The sequence below is a fragment of the Cucurbita maxima genome, unplaced genomic scaffold (genome assembly GCF_002738345.1).
Source record: "Cucurbita maxima cultivar Rimu unplaced genomic scaffold, Cmax_1.0 Cma_Scf00014, whole genome shotgun sequence".
NCBI classification, from domain to species: domain Eukaryota; kingdom Viridiplantae; phylum Streptophyta; class Magnoliopsida; order Cucurbitales; family Cucurbitaceae; genus Cucurbita; species Cucurbita maxima.
Window position 1 is genome coordinate 973,906 of NW_019272030.1, and position 21,698 is coordinate 995,603.

The window sequence follows — 21,698 nt, forward strand, 5'->3', positions numbered from 1 at the left end:
TTCTTGGTGTTCTTATTATTATATTGCATTTTTTTTTTATTTTGAGAGTTTTTTTTGTTTTTTTTTTTGTAATGAAAAATATAAATGATTAGATAAATGTATAACCCACCAAATATGGTGAAGGAATGAGATAAATTTAATTTTAATATTCAATATTTTCTTTAATTAATGAATTAAATTTTATATTTAATATCTGATATAAAATTATCTAATAAATTAGGCTAATATTGATATTTTAGGGACTTATTAACACTTGGTAAATTTTAGAGACCTATAAATTAAAAGAGGGATACATGAATAAACTGAGTCCACATCTAAACGAGAGCAATATGAAAATAGAATGATTAAGAAAGAGTAAAAGAATTGAAAGTCACTACTTATACCAACACGATGCACGTTCCTTTTCGATGACTCAATCGTAAAAATTCCATAGTTAAGCGTGTTTTATTCAGAGCATTTATATATTTGATGTCCTCCTATGAATTTTCCTGTAACGTATGTGATTGAAGATAAAATATGTTGGAATGACTCGTATTAATCTGTGGAGATAGTATTTACTCTTAATAAGCCAAGAGTAGCTAACGTGACCATGTCGCAGGAATGTAGGGGAATGTAAGAGTCATCAGATACCGAATTCGGATTCCAATTGCTAGCCATGTGGTGTTACACTATCAGACAGAAAAAATAAAAGAATAGAAAGTTCAGATACTAAACTTATAATTTAACCTAAAAATAAAAAATATCTATCTTTTCTTCTATACGACCAATCTAGTCTCGTGGTTTCCACTTCATTTCTTTTTAGTAATTATAATTTGCTTAAACTTCAACGTCATTTGTCAGACCCAATTCACCTGAAATTTGGCGTATTTATTTATTTTTTACTCGACTCTTAACTCTAATACAATCAACTAAATATAAAAACGTCATAAGAATAATTTAATTAATTAAATCAATTATTTGAATTCATAAAAGTAATTAGATAAAATATTTGGTGTACCATTTAGACTAATATTTTTTTATAATACTAAAATTAAAATAATATTTTAAGATAAAAGTAAGCATTTTGTTAAAAAAATAATAATAATTAAAAATAAGAAATAAAAATGAACGCAAGTGTTTGGCTTGTGGAATCCGCAGGCGGTCAACCGACGAGAGTCTTTGTCCAAAATTGAATAATTAACCACCGAAAGCCAAATTGGAACCCTCTATGTGGACCCAACTTTGACCAAGTCTTCATGTTTAAGCATACAATGGTCCATTTTTTAAACCCTAAGTGGTCCTTCGCCAAACACATTGCCTTTCAAGACTTCACAATCTTCAAACTCTTAGCCATTATTTTACGATTATTTCGTTTGGGTTCCTGAGCTTTTCGGAAAGTAGTTATAACTTTAGTCTTCTTTACAGCCGTGTCTAATAGGTTTCTATGTTGAGTTTCGTGGAGTCTAATCATCGAGACAAGTCAGTTTTAGACTTATTTGGAGGAAATCGAGCAAGGGAGAAAAGGAACGTTGCCACATGTCATGCTATGGGTGTAAACTCTTTGAAACTCGACCCTTTCAAGTGATTTAGGATCGATTTTCTCGACTTATTCTAAGAACCTATGAAAATTTAATAGTCAAGATAAATTACCGATCATCTATAAAAAAATGCAGTGTTGTGTTGAACATACCTTGATGCTTAAGTTAAGGACTAAAGTGATATTAACCTGAATTAGCATAAAACTACATGCAAACATACCTAATGAGTTTAACTGTTTGTAGAGTTCTTTATTAGTGCTTAGTGTTCTCTTGTGATAGTAAGATAGCGATTGTGCGACACTTGTTCTAACTTTGCGAACAAGACAACGGTATGAAAATTGTAATTTGTGAACAGTTTGGATATATGATCGAACCACAGATCATGTTTGAGAGAAAGTGTACGAGGAAATGCGTTGAAAAAAAAAACAATGTTATAGGCGAGAAGGAAATAGGTAATAACTATAACTTTGATAGCGTATAACCCAAGTAGAAAAAATTGACGATGGGTCAATCACATCTATCTATAGTATATTTTGAAGCATTTTAGTCTTGATCGGTATAGACATGATTTTGCATACGGCTAGCGAATGATCCAATTGGGCTTGGACCAGAGTATCTCACTGGCTAAGCCGAACTTCGAAACCTGCTTGGGCCATCCATTAATACACAACTTTCAGCCTTCAACAACGTCCATTCCAAATCCGTACACTTCAAGAGCTATGGCGAGGCTCCTTATCTCGACACGAGCCTTCTTCCCCCATTCCACTCTCCCCGTCGTTCCGGCGCGGGCAATCTTCAGACCTTCCAAATTGTCGCCGGCGGTCAGATTCCAAGGCGATTCATCGGCGGTCAAAACCCTACGAATGGTGACGACTCGTGCCGGCGCCAGCACCAGCAGTTACATCTTCGCCTTCTCCATTTCCTTCTCTCTCATTCTCGTCACTGCCCTCACCGCTCTTAAGATCGGCGATAACCTCGACAAGAAATTTCTTGAGGAGGTACAATTTGTGATTTCTAATTTCGCTCCATTTTGTTTTTGGGACTTAATTTTTACGGAGATTCTGGTGATTTACCGTTCATGTTTGGTTTAGATACGGTTTTTTGAGTTTTGAGATAGGATTTCATGTGATGTTGAGGCTGGTGTGATATTAATGCAGATAACCTGTCTGATTTAATGCTTACTGTTTAGGAAAACCACATTTTCTGATGTCTGACTGTTAGAATATATATGGTTGAACTAGTATTCTTGTTTAAATTTAGTGTTTGGAAACATAGTTTGGCTTCTGACATAGTGGCACCTAAGCTAGGATTATGAAGTATGTTATGAATTTTTTGAGGCGAAATGTTACAAGGTTGATAAATTGTTACTAAGATGCATTCTAGATGTCTCTGCAAGTGCTAATTTTAATACCAAGATTGTTCTAACTTGTACTTATGCAGGGATGGTTGCTTTTATTTGTTAAGCACTCTCTTTTAAGTAGGGTGGAATTAGAAAATGTAACGGCCCAAGCTCACCGCTAGCAGATAATGTCATTTTTTGACTTTTCTTTCGAGCTTCCCCTCAAGGTTTTAAAATGCATATGGTAGGGAGAGGTTTTCACTCCCTTATAAGGAATATTTCGTTTCTCTCTCCAACCAAGTGGGATCTCACAATCCACTCCTTTGGGGGCTAGCGTCCTCCCTAGCACACCACCTAGTGTCTGGCTCTGATACCATTTGTAATAGCTCAAGCCCACCACTAGCAGATATTGTCCTCTTTAGGCTTTTCCTTTCGGGCTTCCTCTCAAAGTTTTAAAACACATTTAGTTGGGAGAGGTTTCCATTAAGGAATGGTTTGTTATTCTCTCCAACTGAGAAAAAAAAAATATATATATTTATCCCCACTTCCACACCCAAAAGTTGCCTGCTTTTGTGTTCTGTGCTCAAAAGCTTGTTTTCGTAGATTCATGACCGTTTGATTGAATGATCCTTCACTTGGATAGGATAATCTTGTGTCGAAGGCCTCATTCCTGGTATTATATGGTTTGGTTTCTGTTCTCACCCGTCACCACCACACACTAATCTCAGGAGAGAGGTACCTTAAGGCCCGTTCCAGAGGACTACAATGAAAATTATATTTGTTCTCACAATTTTTTTACAATAGTTTGTCTTTCCGAAATAAACTTAGTTCAAAACCAAATTCTTAGAAGTAATGTCTATAAGCTTACTTGGATTCTGAAAAACATCACAGATAACAAAACGATGAGACTCAGGTAGAAGTAATGTCAATAAGCTTAGTTTAAAACAATAAATGTTTATCAATCGGGACCTAAGGTTTTTACGTGAGAGTCCTAACTTTGAAGCCGTCTTAAAACGTTTCCAAGTCCTTCCGACCTTGGTCACCCCATAGACTTGTTTAAAGCAGGAATATTTTGAAAGCATCAAATTAGAAAGAAGAAGATAGCAAAAACCACATTGCTAAGCTGTTGGATGAGTTTGATCATGGCTCTTCACTTCAATCCACATTCTTGTCATAGAAAAGAGATGGAAAAAAGAAGAAAAAAAAAAAAAAATCTCATTTTTCTGTATGGTGATCTGTTTTTGAGGAAATTGATTCCTGTAATTAGGGAATGGGCACTGAGCTTTTGGTATGTTGTTTGTGAATCAGCTTGCTCTTAACCAAGCGATCATGGAGGAAGATGAGGAGAACAAAGATGATGGTTCAGGAATATCTTTCGAAGAAAAACCAGCCCTTCCACGAACTCGCAACCGCCCTAAAAGGGAAGCCGAGGTATGAACAATTGCTTAGTTTTTTTTTTTGGAGGTGTTCATATGATTGGATTAGACGGCTGAGAAATGGCCAAGGAACTTGAAAACTTCCCTGTATATTGTAGATATACATTATCAATAATATAAAACTACCATATTGCATGTTCATTTGTTATCAAGCCTATTACTGGTATCAATTAGAAATGACATACCCATGATAACAAACATTGAATGACCTCTATGTTCTTCCGTAGAAATTGTTTTGGGTCCCTCTCTCATAAATATTTACATTACCATTAACTTTTTACATTCTACTTTTGGGACTATTTGGTGTTATCGGGTCGTTATAAACTTTAAGGTCTTATTGGTAAGTTGAGGTCGTTCCATTGAGATTTAATACTTGGAATATTTCCCTCTTGTATTACTTGTTTACTTGTTGGCAATGTATACTCGCACTACGAGACTCTCGACAACCATCAATGACCCTATCTACACGAAAGCTAAAATTGATACTTTCCCTCTTATACTGCTTGTTAACAATGTATACTTGCACGACTCTTGACAACCATCAGTAACCCTATCTACAATGAAAGCTAAAATTGTGGCACTTTCAATCGTAGTACATGAAGCAATATGGAAAAAGTCATTTGAGATGCAAAAACAAAGTACGCCCAACTTCTACACTACAATAGTATTACTCAATATGGATGATAAGGATGGTATAATATGATCATATAGGATTGCATAAGGTAATAGATATCTATTTGTTTATTGTGTGTATCGATTGAAATATCGCTCAATTCTTATGATATATCGGGATTCAAGTAATTCCACAACAATGAAGGGAAAATGTTATTCAATTCCACGACAATATAAGGGAAAAGGTTATTTATCTATATTGTCGAAATATCGATATGTCTTAATATTGTTCTTTCAAACTTAATCCAAACCAACCTTTTAATCTAAATAATAGTTTTTTTAAAATGTTTATAAGAATATTTAAGGAAGAAAAAGAAATAAGACCAAAAAAAATAGTGTAAAGATTTAAGAAATGGGGATTGCATTGAGAATGAGCCCAGCTTCTTCTTCTTCTTCTTCTTCAACGAAGCTTACAGCTTCAGAATTCTTGAAGCCTTCTGTTACGATTACGAACCCGAGAACATTTTTCTTAAGCTAAGTGCACAAATTATGCGATTTCAGATACCAATTTCTCCAAAGAAGAGGCATCAACATCCCACAAATGCCCCCTCAAATCCCCTCAAAACCCTACAAGCAATACTTCTTCTATGGCCACCGCCACCGCAACCCCAAGCAGCACCGCCCCACAGTCTACGGCGGCCTCTTCACCAACCGCCAGTCCCTCACTCCACCCAACCCCGACAAACCCATTACCCCAAAACCCCAACCCTTCCATCTCCGCAACTGGGATCCTGATCGCCCATTTAAACAACACTCCAACCTTACGCCGTCGCCCTCCGAGGCCTTCTTCTCCAGCGCCCTCCGCCTTTCCCCAATTGCTCGCTTCATCGTCGACGCCTTCCGGAAGAATCAAAACCAATGGGGTCCGCCGGTGATCTCTGAACTCAACAAGCTCCGCCGGGTTACTCCGGACCTTGTCGCAGAGGTTCTCAAGGCTTCTCACCGCCGTGATTCTAACCCCATTTTAGCTTCCAAATTCTTCTACTGGGCCGGGAAGCAAAAGGGGTTTCATCACAATTTCGCTTCTTATAATGCTTTTGCTTATTGTTTGAATCGCCACAATCGCTTCAGGGCTGCTGATCAGATTCCTGAGCTCATGGATTCACAAGGTAAGCCTCCTAGTGAAAAACAGTTCGAGATTCTGATTAGAATGCATTGTGATGCCAATAGGGGTCTTAGAGTTTACTATGTGTATGAAAAGATGAAGAAATTTGGGGTTATTCCTCGTGTTTTCTTGTATAACAGGATTCTTGATGCCTTAGTCAAAACAGGTAATATGGATTTAGCTTTATCTGTTTATAGGGACTTTCAGGAAAATGGGTTAGTGGAAGAGAACATTACCTTTATGATTTTGATTAAAGGGTTGTGTAAGGCAGGGAGGGTTGATGAAATGCTCGAGTTTTTGGGTCGAATGAGGGCGAATTCGTGTAAGCCTGATGTGTTTGCTTATACAGCAATGGTGAAAGTGTTGATTTCTGAGGAGAATTTGGAGGGTTGTTTGAGAGTTTGGGATGAAATGAGAGCTGATAGAGTAGAGCCTGATGTTATGGCATATGGGACTTTGATTACCGGATTGTGTAAAGTCGGTTGGGTGCAAAAAGCGTTCGAATTGTTTCAGGAGATGAAAGGGAAGAGGATTTTGATAGACAGAGCAATTTATGGGTCCTTGATTGAGGCATTTGTGCAGGATGAGAAAGTTGGATTAGCTTTTGATTTGCTGAAGGATTTAATAGATTCAGGGTATAGAGCTGATTTAGGGATATATGATTCTCTTATTAAAGGTCTTTGTAATGAAAATCAAGTCGATCGGGCGTATAAACTCTTTCGAGTAACCATACGAGAGGATCTTAAGCCAGATTTCGGAACGGTGAAGCCTATTATGATTCAATACGTGGAGACGAGAAGAATGGAAGATTTGTGGAAGTTGTTATCATTGTTGCAGAAGTTGGAACTTTCTATGGATGATGTTCTTTTCAAGTTGATGTCTCTTATGGTCGAAGAGGAGGACAAGATAAGCACAGCTCTAGATGTGTTTCGTGGCTTGATCGATAAGGGCTATGGCAGTGTTGCGATATACAATATCGTTATTGGGGCTCTTCACCGCCATGGGCAGGCAAAGAAAGCATTAGAGATCTACAATGACATGAAGAGCTCGAATATCGAACCAGACCCTTCAACTTACTCTATTGTTGTATCGTGCTATGTTGAAGTCGAACAAATCCAAGAGGCTTGTGCATCTCATAACAAAATAGTTGAGCTGGGTTCGGTTCCTTCCATGGCAGCCTACTGCTCTCTTTCCGAAGGTCTGTTCAAAATCTGCGAGATCGACGCAGTTATGATGCTTGTTAGAGACTGTTTAGCAAACACCGAAAGTGGACCTCTGGAATTCAAATACGCTCTAACGATTCTCCAAGCGTGTAAATCTGGTAAAGCAGAGATGGTGATCGATGTCCTTAATGAGATGGTGCAACAAGGTTGCCCCGTGAGCGCGGTGGCGTACTCGGCGATCGTATCAGGAATGGGCAAGTATGGGACGATTGAGGGGGCAAAGAGTGTGTTTTTACATCTGAAGGAGAGCAGGCAGATGAGAGAAGCAAACTGCATTGTATGTGAGGAACTGTTAGTTGAACACATGAAGAAGAAGACGGCAGATTTGGTAAGATGTGGGCTGAAATTTTTCAATCTTGAATCCAAGCTGAAAGCAAAAGGAAGCAAGCTGCTATCAAATTAAGAACATAATTATTTTCCTCACTATTTGTTCATCAATAAAAACTCTTTCTTTGCTGATATAGGAATAGTTCAACAACTGATATAGGAAGGATATGTAATTGAGTTGAGCTTTTTGTGTTATATAGGAATAGAGAGGATGGCCTTTTGTGAAAGTTATAGTGACTGGACAAAAATGAAAAAACGAGGCGATTAAAACGGGCAACGGACGGATTAAGTTCCTTTCTATCCTTGCCCCCTATCTTATCCATTTTATATCATATCTAAAGGATTTTTTTTTGTTATCCATCTTAGTATAATGAAATAATGTTCTATGTAGGTATCAAATTAAGAAAATTATAAAAAACCCTCAGCCAGTTCATTTTCATTCGACATTCCAATCCAAGCACACAACTCCTGTCCCCAGAAGATATCAACCAAAACTAGCCGTCCAAATTATGCAAATTACAACACAGAAGCCAAAGTAAATCAGAAAATGGGTGAGATATTCATGGGGCGTTTCAGTTTCTCCTTTCTCAGATACCTGGAATTCATCAGGATCAAATCATGCCGTAGTTTTGAATCTTATGCAGCTAACAGCAAATCAATCTGTTCCTAGAAGCAATTTCTTGGATCCCACTTGATAACAATTTTGCATTTAGTTCTGTTCTTTAAAGTTAATCTCGCCGTACCTGAATCATTTCTTTACCTGCCAGTAATAAAAGAGAAAGGATGTGTTATACGGAAGTACTCGAGGAGGAAAAATTGCCAAGTTAATATTGCAGCTTACAAAGGATTTGAACATTTTCACCTTATAAAGAAGAGTTACCAAACACCTTAAGTCTTATACTTCTTTGATTGGACACTCAAGAAAAGGTTAAAAGCTCTGGTTCGAGACCATATGGGTGATATCGTCGAGGCTCTTTTTTCCTACTAAAGACCTTAAAAGCAATGACAAGAATAGCTGAACATGCTTTAGTTTTAACGTAAGCAAACAGAGCATCAACATAAGGAGGCTGAAAATAACATGGTTGAGGGACTTACCTCTTCCCACTTGGAACTTTCTTCTTCTGTGTTGAATTCTCATTTCTCAGAACAAGGACCTAAGAACAAGAACAAACTGCATATCCAGAGTGTACAACACATTTTTAAGAAGCCAATTGTCTGAATATTTCTTCTTGAAAAAAAAGAAAAAAACCAATCATCTGTGAGAATATGATTCTGAAGTAAAATAGGCGAAGAAAAAAGATACCAAAAAGTGAATTAAAGTAATCAATCATTAATGAGGAGAATAGATCAACTAGCAAGGTTGGCGAATGAGGGAGATTATCAAGATGGTGTACAATGGAACTCCACGATGTTCTTGGCTAAGATTAGGCTCATCACACATACAAGTCATAATTGGATTGATAGTAGAGCTGTTATTGCCTCTATAAAGTCTCCCAAAAAGAGGTTTCTCAATACATACTTAATGTGGCCTGATCATACAAGGATCGCATATTGTAAGGGGAGGAATCTACCTATTGACCTGCAATAGAACCAAGTCACTCATATTCAATTCTTTATACCAAAAATTCTGCAGAGTCATTCTTGTTGAAATAAAGTTAAAAATCTACCAACAAAAACATATATGATCCTGCAGTATCAAAGCAAAAACAGAAGTGGTTGGCTACTAGTGGGCAAAATCAAAATTCATGTGGCCAGTCAACTCCAACAACCAAAATAATCTCTTTGAAGCTTTGAATATCCTCCAACATGAAACAGCTGATCAAAATCTTCCCCCTTGTCGGTTGGGTGGAATGTTTCCTTGATCCCTACCTCCAATGTAATCAAATTGTGCATCTTTTGGCCTCTTGCCATACCTATACTTACATTTCCAATCCTGTTTGTTACCGTGAATATTCGGCGGCATTCTATCAGGTAAATTTCTGACATTTTGATTGTAATTGCTATTCCCAGGCCTATTATAATGATCAAAATTACTGGCACACTGCTGGTGCCTGCTCCATGAGTTATTTCTTGCATCACTGGCAAACCCTTTAGTCTTCCAGGTGGCAGCGCCATCTTGATGCTGCACGTTAGCTCTCCAGGCATTGTCTACCATACTTCTTGCATCTCTAGAAAATCCTTTATTCTGCCAGGAGGTGACAACTTGATTCCCTTTATCCTTCCAGGCAGTGTCCACCATACCCCTGTTCTTTGGGTCAATGATATTGTCCCAATGATTGCCATCATTATTCACCTGCCTCGACTCACTTAAATTCCACTGGCTCCATCCTTGTCCTTTAGTTTCAGTGAATTGGTTACCATGTTCCCAGGGATTACCCACATGACCTGGATCTTCAATGTGACTTTCTGTCCAAACAGAACTGGAGTTCCTTGTCCTTTTATTTTTACACTCCAACCAATCATCATGTTGCTTCATATTAGGATTGTAGTATGCCCAATCCAGTTCCTCAATCATTTCAGGATCCATCTCTGGACTCCAATCGATTTGTTCAATATATTTGTCCGGATCAGGCAGATTGATATCACACTGATGGCCGTTAATGGCTGCCCAATAACGTCTTTTAGCATTATGGAAAGCCTCTTCACAAGCAGAATCATCCCAATTGACTACATTAGTATGACAATAAATAAAGTTCTTGGAATCAACTATTTTACCCCATGGCACACAGCCGATCTCTTTGCAAAATGTCTTTTCCCATAAAGGAATGCCATCTCGCCAATACTCTACACCAAGAAGAAACGATGAAATTAATTCAGAACCATTAAGTTCACTGAAAGATTAATAATATGGATGAGCATCCTACAAAACAAGGTGTTGCATTTTTTGTTTAACCAAACAAATAAAAATTGTACCATCACACATTTCCAAACACTTAGAAATCAGTGAAGAGATATAAATGGAATATTTATAATTTCGATTCCTAATATTTGGTTTAGGTTTAATTTAATCCCGAAGCTTTAACACACTCAATTTGATAGAACCCAAATGTATTGAAAGATAAAAGATACCCGAACTACAAGATAGACCAACTCTTCGAGGTACTTGGACCCCCTTTTTTAAGATCTCTCACAAGCCCTAAATCACTCACCAAAATAATGTCGACCACCTCCCTTTCCACTCTCTCTCTACTTATAACCAAATATTATAACACTCCCTAACTAACTACTAATATACCCTTAATAGCAGCCATTTACAATGATTGACATGAAGAATACACAAAAGGGCATCGAATCCTCCTCAAGTTTCCAGTCTACATTTTCAGTTTCAAGAAGTGGAAGAGTGATTAGATACAAATTTGTTTGAAGCTTAATTGAGTGCTAATCTGATGACTAATCAAACTTGTTTTGTGGAAAAATCACTGGTCCATTTTAATCCCATAAACCACCGTAAGCCACCACTTAGCCTTGTCTGAATTGCAAAATTTGATAGAAATAGAAAAGAAATGTAAATTTTAAGGAGGTACAATCAAATTCATCCCTATTTCCTACAATTACCACTTTCCATGAGATTTTTTCTTCTTCTTGTAATGTAATAAGATGGCAACATCATCTTTTAACAGTAACCATCAGCAGTTTCTATGGTTCATATATTTCTGAGAAAATGGCCTTCTATTAATATTATTAATCAATAAAAGATCTATGATATATGAAATAAGCAATACTCTTAGCCCTAGAACATCAATCATCTAGAAATAAGGTACTTATTTTTCAAATTGGGAGTAGTTCTAACAAAATTAGAAAGGACCGCTTCCAATTTCATAATTACTACAACTTCCAATTTCATGTTTAACATGAGAATATCATCTTCATCAATCTCACACTGCCCACTGATCACATTCACTTTCTCATCTTTCCAAAAAGGATAAAAAGAAAAGATGTTCTAACAAAATTAGAAAGGTCCGCTTCCAATTTCATAATTACTACAACTTCGAATTTCATGTTTAACATGAGAATATCATCTTCATCAATCTCACACAGCCCACAGATCACATTCACTTTCTCATCTTTCCAAAAAAGATGAAAAGAAAAGATGTTACATTGCATTTTAATTCATAAACTATTCAAAACAGTAACCTTATTGCCCGTAAATTACGGCAGACATCACATTCACAAGATTACGAAAAAGATGAGAACGTCCTTTCTGTAAAAATCTAAATATGAAATAAAATAAAGCAAAGGATCAATCAAGATCCCTACCAACTCCAACCCAAGCTTCACTTCAGCATTTTGCCTAAAAGCCATTGTTCAAGACAAAACTGACTAAATAAGCCAGATGTCTATTCAATTCAACAACTGAACTAATGAATAATTTCTATCCAACAACTAACGAAACTAATCAAAGAAATCGAGTTCCATTCAATTCAATGACGAACATGAAATTTCACTACAAAAGAAACTCACAGCACCCTAATTCTAAAAACAACAAGGGAAGAAAATTACCTAGCGGAGGATCTTGATCGTAATTTCTTAACGCCGACCAAGGAGGCTTCTGATTCCGAAAATTTCTCCTAGGCCGTTCTCTCCAATTACCCATTACATCAAACAAAAACCCCAAAAAACAGATTCGAACCACGCGATGATACTCTCAACAGTCAACAACGAATCACATAAACAAAGAGAGGCCAAGAATTGAGACGCACGCCGTGTTGTGGCACCGAAGAAATCGAACAGAGTGAAAAAAGAAGGGCGCCAAATCTTAAGAACAGAGACGATAAATGACGAAATGAGTCGGTAATTGAAGTGATAAAACTTGGAATTTGAGAGAGAAATCGAGATTATAGAATAGATAAACAAAGATCAAAGGCTGCGGCTGCGGATCTTTGGGCGAACTGACCGACCCGTTTCGTTCTTCTTCTTGAACACACTGCACTACTTGGATCCGTACTTCCATTACACCAATTTTATACTTTCTTTAGGTTAAATTACAATTTTGTTTCTAAATAATAAACTTTAAAATTTTTCAATTTTAGTTCGGATTTGTTATATTAACAAAAACAAACACTTATTAAATATTTCTTAAATTAAATAGACACGTGTCATTCATCCTAAATTTTGTGTTTATATTTTATTACTATTGGTGAAACCTTAATTCTTTTTTAAAAATTAAATAAATTACACTTTTGGTCCTTACACTTTGGTCCACATATTAATTTGGCCCCCAAATTAATCCTTAATTTAATAACTCTCTCAAATTACTGGTATTGTCGTGAAATGTTTAAAATATATTATAAATAATAATTTTAAATTCAAACGGTAAAATAATAATAATAAAAGTATAGAATTTTTTTAAAAAAATATATATATTTAAGGATTAATAATTATAAACAACCCAACCCAATCATCTATTTTTGAGTTGTTGAATTGAGTTCTCAAGTTACTTTTTTTTAATTATTTTAAAAAAATTACTTATCTACCATACATGTTGTTAGACGAACACGATTCTTCACAATGATATGATATTATCCAGTTTGAGCATAAGCTCTCATGGCTTTACTTTAGGCTTCTTCAAAATGCCTCATACCAATGGAGTTAGTATTCCTCACTTATAATCATTCCCTAAATTAGCCGATGTGGAACTTTCATCATCCAACACATGTTACATTAATAACTAAAATCTCATCAAACTCAAATATTAAATATTCACAAGTCTCAGCCCATTATTAACTTCAGTTACATAGATCAAATATTTTTAAATTTTATAATAATATAAAGAGTAGTATAGTCCCTTTATTTCAAATTGGAATCTGACAAAAAAAAAAAAAAAAAAAAAAAAAAAAAATTGTCTAGCTCACAAATATTTTTTGATTTTTCAAAATAAAATCTAATTCAATCTAATATTTATGATTTGAATAAATAATCTAAACGGGTAGGATTCTCAAATTACATAAATACCCCTACCAATCGAGGATCATTATATATAATTTAAGAGAAAAATTTGTTCAATTATTATTTTCCATTTTAGTATATTCTTCTATACATTAATGGATAATGTGAAACTTATTTTATTTAATATATAACGTCTTGAACTATATAGAATATTTATAATAATATTTAAAAAAAAAAAAAAAAACTAAAGGGAGATGGAATTTATGTGAGAAAAAATAATAATAATAATAAATAAATAAATAAATAAAGGTGAGAATGTTGTGGGTCCCACTACCAGCTGGCTTCCCTACTCCATTCAACCATTATGCTTTGTTTTCTTTCTTACATTCTCCCATTCTCTCATCCCTTTCAACTCTTCAAATTTCCCATTTTACCCTTCATTCATCTTTCTCTCTCCCTCTCATCATTCATTTTTAAAAAGTAGTTACCCATCAACAACTTGGGTTATAATTACTTCAAGCCGTTTTTTTTATTTATTTATTCATCCTTTTTAATTTTAAACTTTAAATTTTATCAAATTAAATCAGTATTACCGTTTTAACCTTAAACTTTATATGTATTACAATTTTAACCTTTTAATAACTTTTTTCTCAAAATATCCTTAAAAAAAAATTAACCACACTTTATTTTATTAAAATTAATGGAATTAGGAAGATTCTTACATTATTATTTTACATTGAAATTAGTGAGCGAATTAGTTGAAATTGAAATTGAATTAAAATTGATTTAATAAAATAAAAAGAAAATATAAATTTAGGCTAAATATAAAAGTGGAGATTTACAAATTAAAATTAAAATTCACCAAATTAATTATAAATTTGTTTTTATTTTTTATTACTATTCTTCAATGGTTTTGTATTTGACTAAAAAAATATTAAAATAAAATATTATTTTTGGAAACTAAGTTGAAATTATAAAAAGAAAATGAAAAAATAGTAAATAATAGGAAAACAATGAGCTTAGAAAGTACTAAAAAACAAATAAAAACAATAAAATACTGTTTCCACTTTGTACTATTTATTTGTTTTGAGAACTATTTTAAATCCATCAATTTGTTATTTATTTATTTATTTATAAATATTAATTATAATTTTTCTAAATAACCCAAAAAAAAAATAAAGGCTTCAAACAGTGTTAGAAACTTTTTTAATGTCCTTGAAAAGGAACATGTCTTAAATTACACATGGTTTTTTTTTTTAATTATTTTAAAAATATTAATAGATGAACGTAAAATATTCTTAATTTTTATATAATAATTTTTAAAATAGGGTGAGTAGGGTAGTATTGGATTGTAACCTTATTTTCAGGTTGGTCTAAGTTGACCTAATAGAAAAGTTCAACCCACAAACTAACTTTAGTTTTTAATTTTTCAAAAATTCATCTGATAAATTTATTGGAACGAAGAGGCAATTCAGTAATTTGGTACCCAACAGGCATTTGAATATGTTGGATGCATTTGAGAGAAAAAGTAAAGGCTGTGACAAAGGAATGGGAGGACCCATTAGAAGTCACAAGGATTTTTTTCTTCTCAAGAACCCACTGAAGGAAGGGTTCCCACAAAAGGTAGACCTCTCAGTCCTCTGCCACTCTTTTTCTTTTCACAATTTGTGATTGAAAGGCCCACAAAACTGGAAGCAAGCAATTCAAACTCATCTCAAAGAGCTAAGAAAACATGAATTCTCAAAACATGAAAGTATTGAGTTGACGTCTTTTCACATTTTGTCCATTTGGGTTCTTCTTCTTTCAGTTCTTCTCTCGGTTGATTCTTGTCTTTCAGAGTTTCTGATGATTTGGGAAAGATCTGGGTCTGGTTCTGGTTCTGGGTTTTTTTGCCTACAAGGTGTTCGATGAAATGTCTCCTCCATTGTTTTCTCCTGTTGATGGCTTCAAGCTCCCTTTTGAAGGTTCTTCAATGGTTTCCTCTACTTTTTTTTGTAATTGGGATTGAATTTTGAAGGACCCTTGATTCATTTTTTGTGTTACTTGGACGACTTTTTGTGTTTCTGCAAATGGGGTTCTGGTTTTATTTTCATCTGTTCTAGAACCGAATATTTTCTCAACGTTGGGATTGAGATTAGTTTAGTTACTATTCTATTTCCGTTGCTCATTGATTGCTTGCTGGTGTTCTCAAATGGGCAACAAGAAGGGCTGGTTTTATTTAGTCAAGAAGCTTTTCGTTTCAGAGACACAGACAAAGCCTGAGAAGGTAAAGATAGATGGATGGATATATTGCTTGATTTTGTAACATGTCTTCAACTAATCATCAATGCCAATAAATGTTGTTTTCTCAGAAGCAAAAGAGGTGGAAATGGGTGTTTGGAAGGATGAGGAACAAGAGACTAGCCACACTGACAGCGCCGCTGCCATCAAAAGCGACGATGAGACGAGAAGAGGAGGAGGAAGAGGAGAGGAAACAGGCTCTTTCTGTGGCCATTGCGACAACCGCAGCCGCCGAAGCGGCAGTTGCAGCAGCTAAGGCTGCTGTTGAGGTTGTGTGGCTCACAGGGACCCCTCAATCTCATCAACAAGATGCTGCAGAGGAACCCTTTAAGCCTCTCAAGAAGGCCCCTCCATCTGATCTTCCTGAGCATGAAAGGGAAATCCATGAGCTTGCTGCTATTACTATCCAAACCGCTTTCCGTGGCTTCCTTGTGAGTACTTTCTGACCATACTTCCTCATTTAATTCAATGGAATAAGAATGAACATGCTGAAACAAATTGGTACTGTTACTGTCTGAGCTAAAAAAAGTAGAACCCATGGAGCTAGATTTGAAATCTTGTACTCTAATCTTTTCTTTTTAAGAAAGAATCATTCAAGAACTTACTCTTTGGGATGAATATGATAATCATGAGCTAAAAGACTAGAAACAGGAGGAAGGGAATATCAGAACTTTTTCCTAACTTGTGTATATAATTTGATTCTCCAGCCTTGTTCTACGCAGTGATATTTGAATCATTAAGTAAATAATGTAAGTTTGCAGGCGAGGAAGGCATTGAGAGCACTGAAAGGAATAGTGAAACTACAAGCAATTATTAGAGGGAGAGCTGTTAGGCGCCAAGCCATTGCCACTTTGAAGTGCTTGCAGTCCATCGTTAGCATACAATCACAAGTCTGTTCAAATAGGCTTCACCCTCCTCAAAACACTTTCAATTCTCCTGAAACGAGGCAGTTTCAGAGCTTGAGAGATAGGATCATAAAGGTAGGCCAAATCAAAGTATAGCTATATTGATTGATCAACGCTGTTAAGAACTGGTTGGTTTGATGATATTACTGTTTCTTAATACAGCCAATTGAGACAACAAGTCGTTTCATAGGCTTAGCATGTGTGAGATCCTACATTGATTGGAGAGAAGAACGAAACATTCTTTATAAGAGTGTGGAAACCTCTCCTTAGTAGACGCGTTTTAAAAACCTTGTGGGGAAGCCCGGAAGGGAAAGCCCAAAGAGGACAATATCTGTTAGCGGTAGACTTTGGCTGTTACAAATGGTATCAGAGCCAGACTCCGAGCGATATGCAAACCCGAAGGGGGGTGGATACGAGGTGGTGTGCCAGCAAGGACGCTGGACCCCGAAGGGAGGTGGATTGCGAGATCCTACATCGGTTGGGGAGGAGAACAAAACATTCTTTATAAGGGTGTGGAAACCTCTCCCTAGCAAAGGCGTTTTAAAAACCTCGAAGGAAAGCCCGAAAGAAAAAACTCAAAGAGGACAATATCTGCTAGCTGTGAGCTTGGACTGTTATTTAAACACCTATGATCTACAAAAGATCTCCATTTCTAATGAAAGTAGGACTATTGTTTTCTTATTCACTTTTTCCATTGTTCATTGATTTTGAAGTTGGATTCCAACGATCAAAGGTGGGATGACAGCCTACTATCAAAAGAAGAAGCCGATGCAGTGTTTTGTAGCAGAAAAGAAGCAGTGGTAAGGAGAGAGCGAGTCAAGGAATACTTGTTCGCCCACAGGGTAAATAGTACTAATCAACCCAATATTTCTTTCTTTACTGTTCATCTAGATCGAATGTGTGTTGTCGGTGTGATCCTAACACCTCCACCATTTTGCAGAGATCTACAGAGTCGGAACGAAAGAAGGTAAGAGGAAGATGGAGATACTGGCTAGACCAATGGGTCGACACCCAGCTCTCCAAAAGCAAAGAACTCGAAGATTTGGACTCCATTTTCACCTCAAATCCAAACCCACCAACAAAAAACACAGAAGAACTCCCCAACCAATCTCCATATCAAAATCCAGCTCTGAAAAAACTCTCCCACCACAAGAAGCAGCGTTCACTTGGGGGCGGAATAGACTCAAACAGCTCATTTTCAAGCTCCCCACTGGTGCCAGCATACATGGCGGCCACTGAATCTGCAAAGGCAAAAGCAAGATCCTTGAGCTCCCCGAAGCTGAGGCCGGCAGGGGGATTGGACAGCTGCTCCGATGGGAACTCGCCGTGCAAGACAAAGCCGCTCTGTTTGGTGAATTCAACGGCGAGTGAGGTCGGAATTAACAGCGGCAGAAGGGGGCTTCAGCAGCAGAGGTCGCCGGGGTTGAAGGGGCTTCCAGGGCCCACGAGATCAAGCAGAACTCTCAGTAAGGATTTGAGCATTGATTCTGAGCATTCCTTGCCAAACTGGGATAGACAAAGTGCCTTCCGATGATTGTTGTCTTGGTAGGCATATTGATATAAAATTAATACAGAAACAGTTTGTGGCGTTGTTGTGCTCATATTTCTATTAAAAATGTGTTAACAATCTTACCTAAATCAAACTTTTGAGATTAAAATATCGAGTTTGAAACTATAGGGACTAAAATTTTTCTAAACCTAAATCTTATTTAAAATAGAACGTACTCATATAAACTTAGTCAGTGTCATTAGACATACAACATACTATTGTTGTTGGATGATGAAAGTCCTACATCGACTAATTTAGGTAATGATCATGAGCTTATAATCAAATAATACTTTCTCCATTGGTACAAGGTTTTTTGAGGAGCCCAAAGCAAAATCATGAGAGCTTTTGATTCTCGAATAGGAACACATCAAAACAGCCTAGGGTCGCAACTGAAACAGCGGACGGTTGTAACCGAACTTTAGGAGGCCATTGATGACATTTGGCAAAGGATTAGTAGGGCCAAACATTATTTAAGCACTGCCCCAATCATTGCTTGTGCTTTACACCGAATCAAAAATATCTCTCCCGTTAACTCATTCCAGCCGTCCGATCAACTCCCCTCACTACCATCCTAACCGTTCATTATCTTTCGCTTTTCATAAAAGCAGTTTCAAAAGCCATATCCGAACCTCAGCTTCGGCAATCCCTAACCTTCTGCTTCGGTTCTTCTTCTTCTTCTTCTTCTTCTTACCATTTCATTGATCACTCCGACAAAGCTCTCTTTCTTCACAGTAACGGTAACAAGAACTATCGTTTCAAATCTTGACGATTCTGTTTCTGTTTTCATCTAGGGTTTCTGTCGAGTGTTCGTTGTAATTTGAAATTGGAATGATGCTCTGTTTGATGCTAATGCGTGCGATTAAACTGAACACAGTTCGATTATTGTTCCTGTATCTATGTTCGTTTGCTTTTTTTTTCTTTTGAATGATCGTTGCAATATCATTTGTGTAGGGATTGGATCTTCAGATCGATGTATTTTTAATTTGTTAGGAACCGATTGACTCAAAATACTTGTGAACTAAATCCAATAAAATCCCCGTTCATTGGTATGATCTTGTATTCTCAATAAGGACACGACAGTAAATAGATTTACCACTCTGTTGAGAATTTAGACTCTGTTCTTTGAAGTTCTTATGAACTTTCTATACCGTGCTTTTCATTCGAAGTTCATCAAGCTTATAGCTCCCTTTTAGAGACAGGTTTCTTTTTGTTTTCTGCCTAATTTAAAGAGAAAGATTGCGATATTTTTAGTTTTATGTCAATTAAACACTCTTTGCATACCTTAGCATGATTGTTTAGTCAATCAAGTCTCTCATATCCAAACTTTTTCCAGGTTTGTGGTCTGTTAAGACTTTTAGAACTGCTGTTGGTTGAAAGAATTGGATAATCTAGAGTAAGGATGACATTATTGTCTGGAAGAAGTTTTTCATTGAACCCCAATGCTCCAATCTTCATTCCGTACGCTCTTCGTAACGTCGAGGATTTCTCTCCAAAATGGTGGGAACTCGTCACGACGTCGCCGTGGTTCCAGTACTACTGGTTAAGCCAACATCAGGAAGATGATTTCGACAGCAGTACCAATGATTTAGTCACTACAGAAGAGTTTCTTGATCTGGAAGAGGCGGAGTTTGAGGCTATGGTTCAATCAACTGAAGCAGATGAGACGCCTGATATTAAACCAACCGCTCCTAAGAATCTCATAAAAGGTGTGCTTTTAATCTTGTTCATAAAAGAAGTATAATTTGAGTACAAGATCCTGACCTTACCATATTGGAATTTGATCGGTGCAATCCATGAAAATGGATGTCAAAAGATTATTGGAGGATCTAGTCATTCCAAAATCTCCATAAGGCTCCAGTTTGTCCTGCAAAGTACAGTGAGAAGTCAGCTAAGTGCAGGAGCCCCAAACACACTCCAAGGTTCATTCACCAGCCTCGTTGAAAAAGAGATGCAAACTGGATGCTGGAAGTTCAATCGTGTTCGTCGCGGTCGTGTACTCGGAACGAGTAGAATCGTCTTGTCACACAGTTCATGTAAGATTCACTACTACAAGTAGATTGAAATTTGTTACAAGTCTTTCATCAATTCACCTTTGTGTATATATATGATACCACAAGTTAAATGTATCAATTGTTAGAGTCTTGTTGTCTTTCTGTATAGATTTGTTCTTTCTGGTTCTCTGTTTCCAGAACTTACCATAATATCATTACTCAATAAAGAGCCATCTCTGTTAATGGGTCGTTTCATTTTCTTCTTAACTGAGGGCTGTAATTTGTATGACTGCTAATAGCTATTGATCCCATACCCAGTTCCCGACTCCTCCGAAAAAGGTTGCATCATAAATTTATAGTCTCGTTACTTTATACTTCGAGCGAGGTGGGGGATTTGAACCCTGACCTCTTAGTTGGGAGTACACATTTTCTACACATATATGAAACCCTAATGACAAGGGTCGGTCGAAGAGATCATAGAATAAAGTCATTGATGGATAGATATCTACGTTTCTAACGGATAGTTTAATAATGATTCCATCTTTGAGTTTCTGTTAATAGATGTTTCATCTTTATTTCAAGTGATTTTGTTAGGTTGCAAGTTTATGAACATTTATGGTAAATTTCTTATTACGATAGTGCCTTTTAAATCTCTCTTTACGCATAAAACCATTGTGCTTGTATAGATAGTTTTCTACGTTTCTATAATAGTTTCATTGTTAAGATAGTTTAATAACGATTCCATCTTTGCGTGTACCGTTGTAGCTTGCATATAGTAGTATGTCTTATTGTAGGGTTATTACAAACCCGTAGCTCGAAACACACACAATTGTTATGTAATAATTACATATGTTTTAAGAAATTAGAGCTGCATAAAGAAGTTGATTCCAAGCATCAGGGAGGCCAGCAATGCACCAATGTATGCAGTCCATTTCTCTAAGGCCACTGTAGGTGCCTGGATGAGCATCTTTTCTAAGCTGAGACAGAGTTGTTATGTTGATCAAGTGAACTGGGTTTGATATTCCATTCAATACTTTCTGGAGTGTGAATGATGCTGCTGGCAAACCTCCTGGGTATGTTGATCCCGCTACTGGACTTGTTTCGTTCCCACAATTTTTTACTCCCTGCTCGTTCCAGTCTTTGCCACTATCGTGATAAAATGAAAGGAAATGAGTTCAAGTCATGCGTTCCTAAGAAAAAAGAATGTGTTGTTTGAAAGAACACGTATTATAATGAAACGGTTCTTAGTTAATCGAACTATAGTTCGGAGAGTTGGGATTTTTTTTTCAATAATACCCTTTCGTTTTTTTTAATATTAAATAAATATTTACAGTTAGTATCATATTAAACATTTTTGAGATGTTTTTAAAACAAAATGTTGGTTTTCCTCCAAAATTAAAATATTTTTGAAACATTTAAAAATTCAGAGATTTTTTTTTTTTTTTTTTTTTTTTTTTTTTTTTTTTTT

The 21,698-nt window shown here is 36.2% G+C and overlaps 6 protein-coding genes across 10 annotated transcripts in view; 4 read left to right on the forward strand and 2 right to left on the reverse strand.

Annotated features, from left to right (window-relative positions):
• Window positions 1-2,209: 2,209 nt before the first annotated feature.
• Window positions 2,210-4,433, forward strand: LOC111489690. Its single transcript, XM_023138016.1, has 2 exons — window positions 2,210-2,515; window positions 4,165-4,433. Exons 1-2 carry the CDS (start codon window positions 2,237-2,239, stop codon window positions 4,291-4,293), a joined length of 408 nt encoding a protein of 135 aa, XP_022993784.1. The 5' UTR covers window positions 2,210-2,236; the 3' UTR covers window positions 4,294-4,433.
• An 872-nt stretch (window positions 4,434-5,305) lies between these two features.
• On the forward strand, window positions 5,306-7,755 carry LOC111489346 (pentatricopeptide repeat-containing protein At4g20740). The gene has a single exon (XM_023137520.1). It carries the CDS (start codon window positions 5,506-5,508, stop codon window positions 7,693-7,695), a length of 2,190 nt encoding a protein of 729 aa, XP_022993288.1. The 5' UTR covers window positions 5,306-5,505; the 3' UTR covers window positions 7,696-7,755.
• A 1,152-nt stretch (window positions 7,756-8,907) lies between these two features.
• Window positions 8,908-12,563, reverse strand: LOC111489271. Of its 2 annotated transcripts, XR_002719347.1 has the most exons (3): window positions 12,120-12,563; window positions 9,287-10,403; window positions 8,908-9,198 (listed from the first exon to the last, which is right to left on the reverse strand). XR_002719347.1 is itself a non-coding variant. In XM_023137406.1 (2 exons), the coding sequence occupies exons 1-2, from the start codon at window positions 12,211-12,213 to the stop codon at window positions 9,439-9,441; spliced, it is 1,059 nt and encodes a 352-aa protein (XP_022993174.1). In that variant the 5' UTR covers window positions 12,214-12,563; the 3' UTR covers window positions 8,908-9,438. The 2 variants fall into 2 exon arrangements, 1 of the variants encoding a protein (XP_022993174.1); XM_023137406.1 differs by having other exon boundaries at window positions 8,908-10,403.
• Window positions 12,564-14,997: 2,434 nt separating this feature from the next.
• On the forward strand, window positions 14,998-18,338 carry LOC111489429 (protein IQ-DOMAIN 14-like). 3 transcript variants are annotated; one of them, XM_023137627.1, is made up of 6 exons: window positions 14,998-15,128; window positions 15,313-15,771; window positions 15,857-16,216; window positions 16,547-16,765; window positions 17,404-17,532; window positions 17,631-18,338. In XM_023137627.1, exons 2-6 carry the CDS (start codon window positions 15,697-15,699, stop codon window positions 18,222-18,224), a joined length of 1,377 nt encoding a protein of 458 aa, XP_022993395.1. In that variant the 5' UTR covers window positions 14,998-15,128; window positions 15,313-15,696; the 3' UTR covers window positions 18,225-18,338. The 3 variants fall into 3 exon arrangements, with proteins under 3 accessions (XP_022993395.1, XP_022993396.1, XP_022993397.1); XM_023137628.1 differs by having other exon boundaries at window positions 15,016-15,128; window positions 15,343-15,771; XM_023137629.1 differs by having other exon boundaries at window positions 15,024-15,771; window positions 17,404-17,490.
• Window positions 18,339-18,865: 527 nt separating this feature from the next.
• LOC111489472 lies at window positions 18,866-21,382 on the forward strand. 2 transcript variants are annotated; one of them, XM_023137703.1, is made up of 3 exons: window positions 18,866-18,976; window positions 19,573-19,944; window positions 20,023-20,485. In XM_023137703.1, exons 2-3 carry the CDS (start codon window positions 19,639-19,641, stop codon window positions 20,293-20,295), a joined length of 579 nt encoding a protein of 192 aa, XP_022993471.1. In that variant the 5' UTR covers window positions 18,866-18,976; window positions 19,573-19,638; the 3' UTR covers window positions 20,296-20,485. The 2 variants fall into 2 exon arrangements, with proteins under 2 accessions (XP_022993471.1, XP_022993472.1); XM_023137704.1 differs by lacking the exon at window positions 18,866-18,976 and adding an exon at window positions 21,089-21,382 and having other exon boundaries at window positions 18,983-19,944; window positions 20,023-20,272.
• LOC111489471 (protein trichome birefringence-like 41) overlaps window positions 20,995-21,698 on the reverse strand; it is a 4,341-nt gene continuing 3,637 nt past the window's right edge. Inside the window, exon 5 of the mRNA XM_023137702.1 lies at window positions 20,995-21,376. Coding sequence (XP_022993470.1) covers window positions 21,085-21,376 — 292 coding nt within the window. The 3' untranslated portion in view covers window positions 20,995-21,084. The remainder of the gene's footprint in view (window positions 21,377-21,698) is intronic.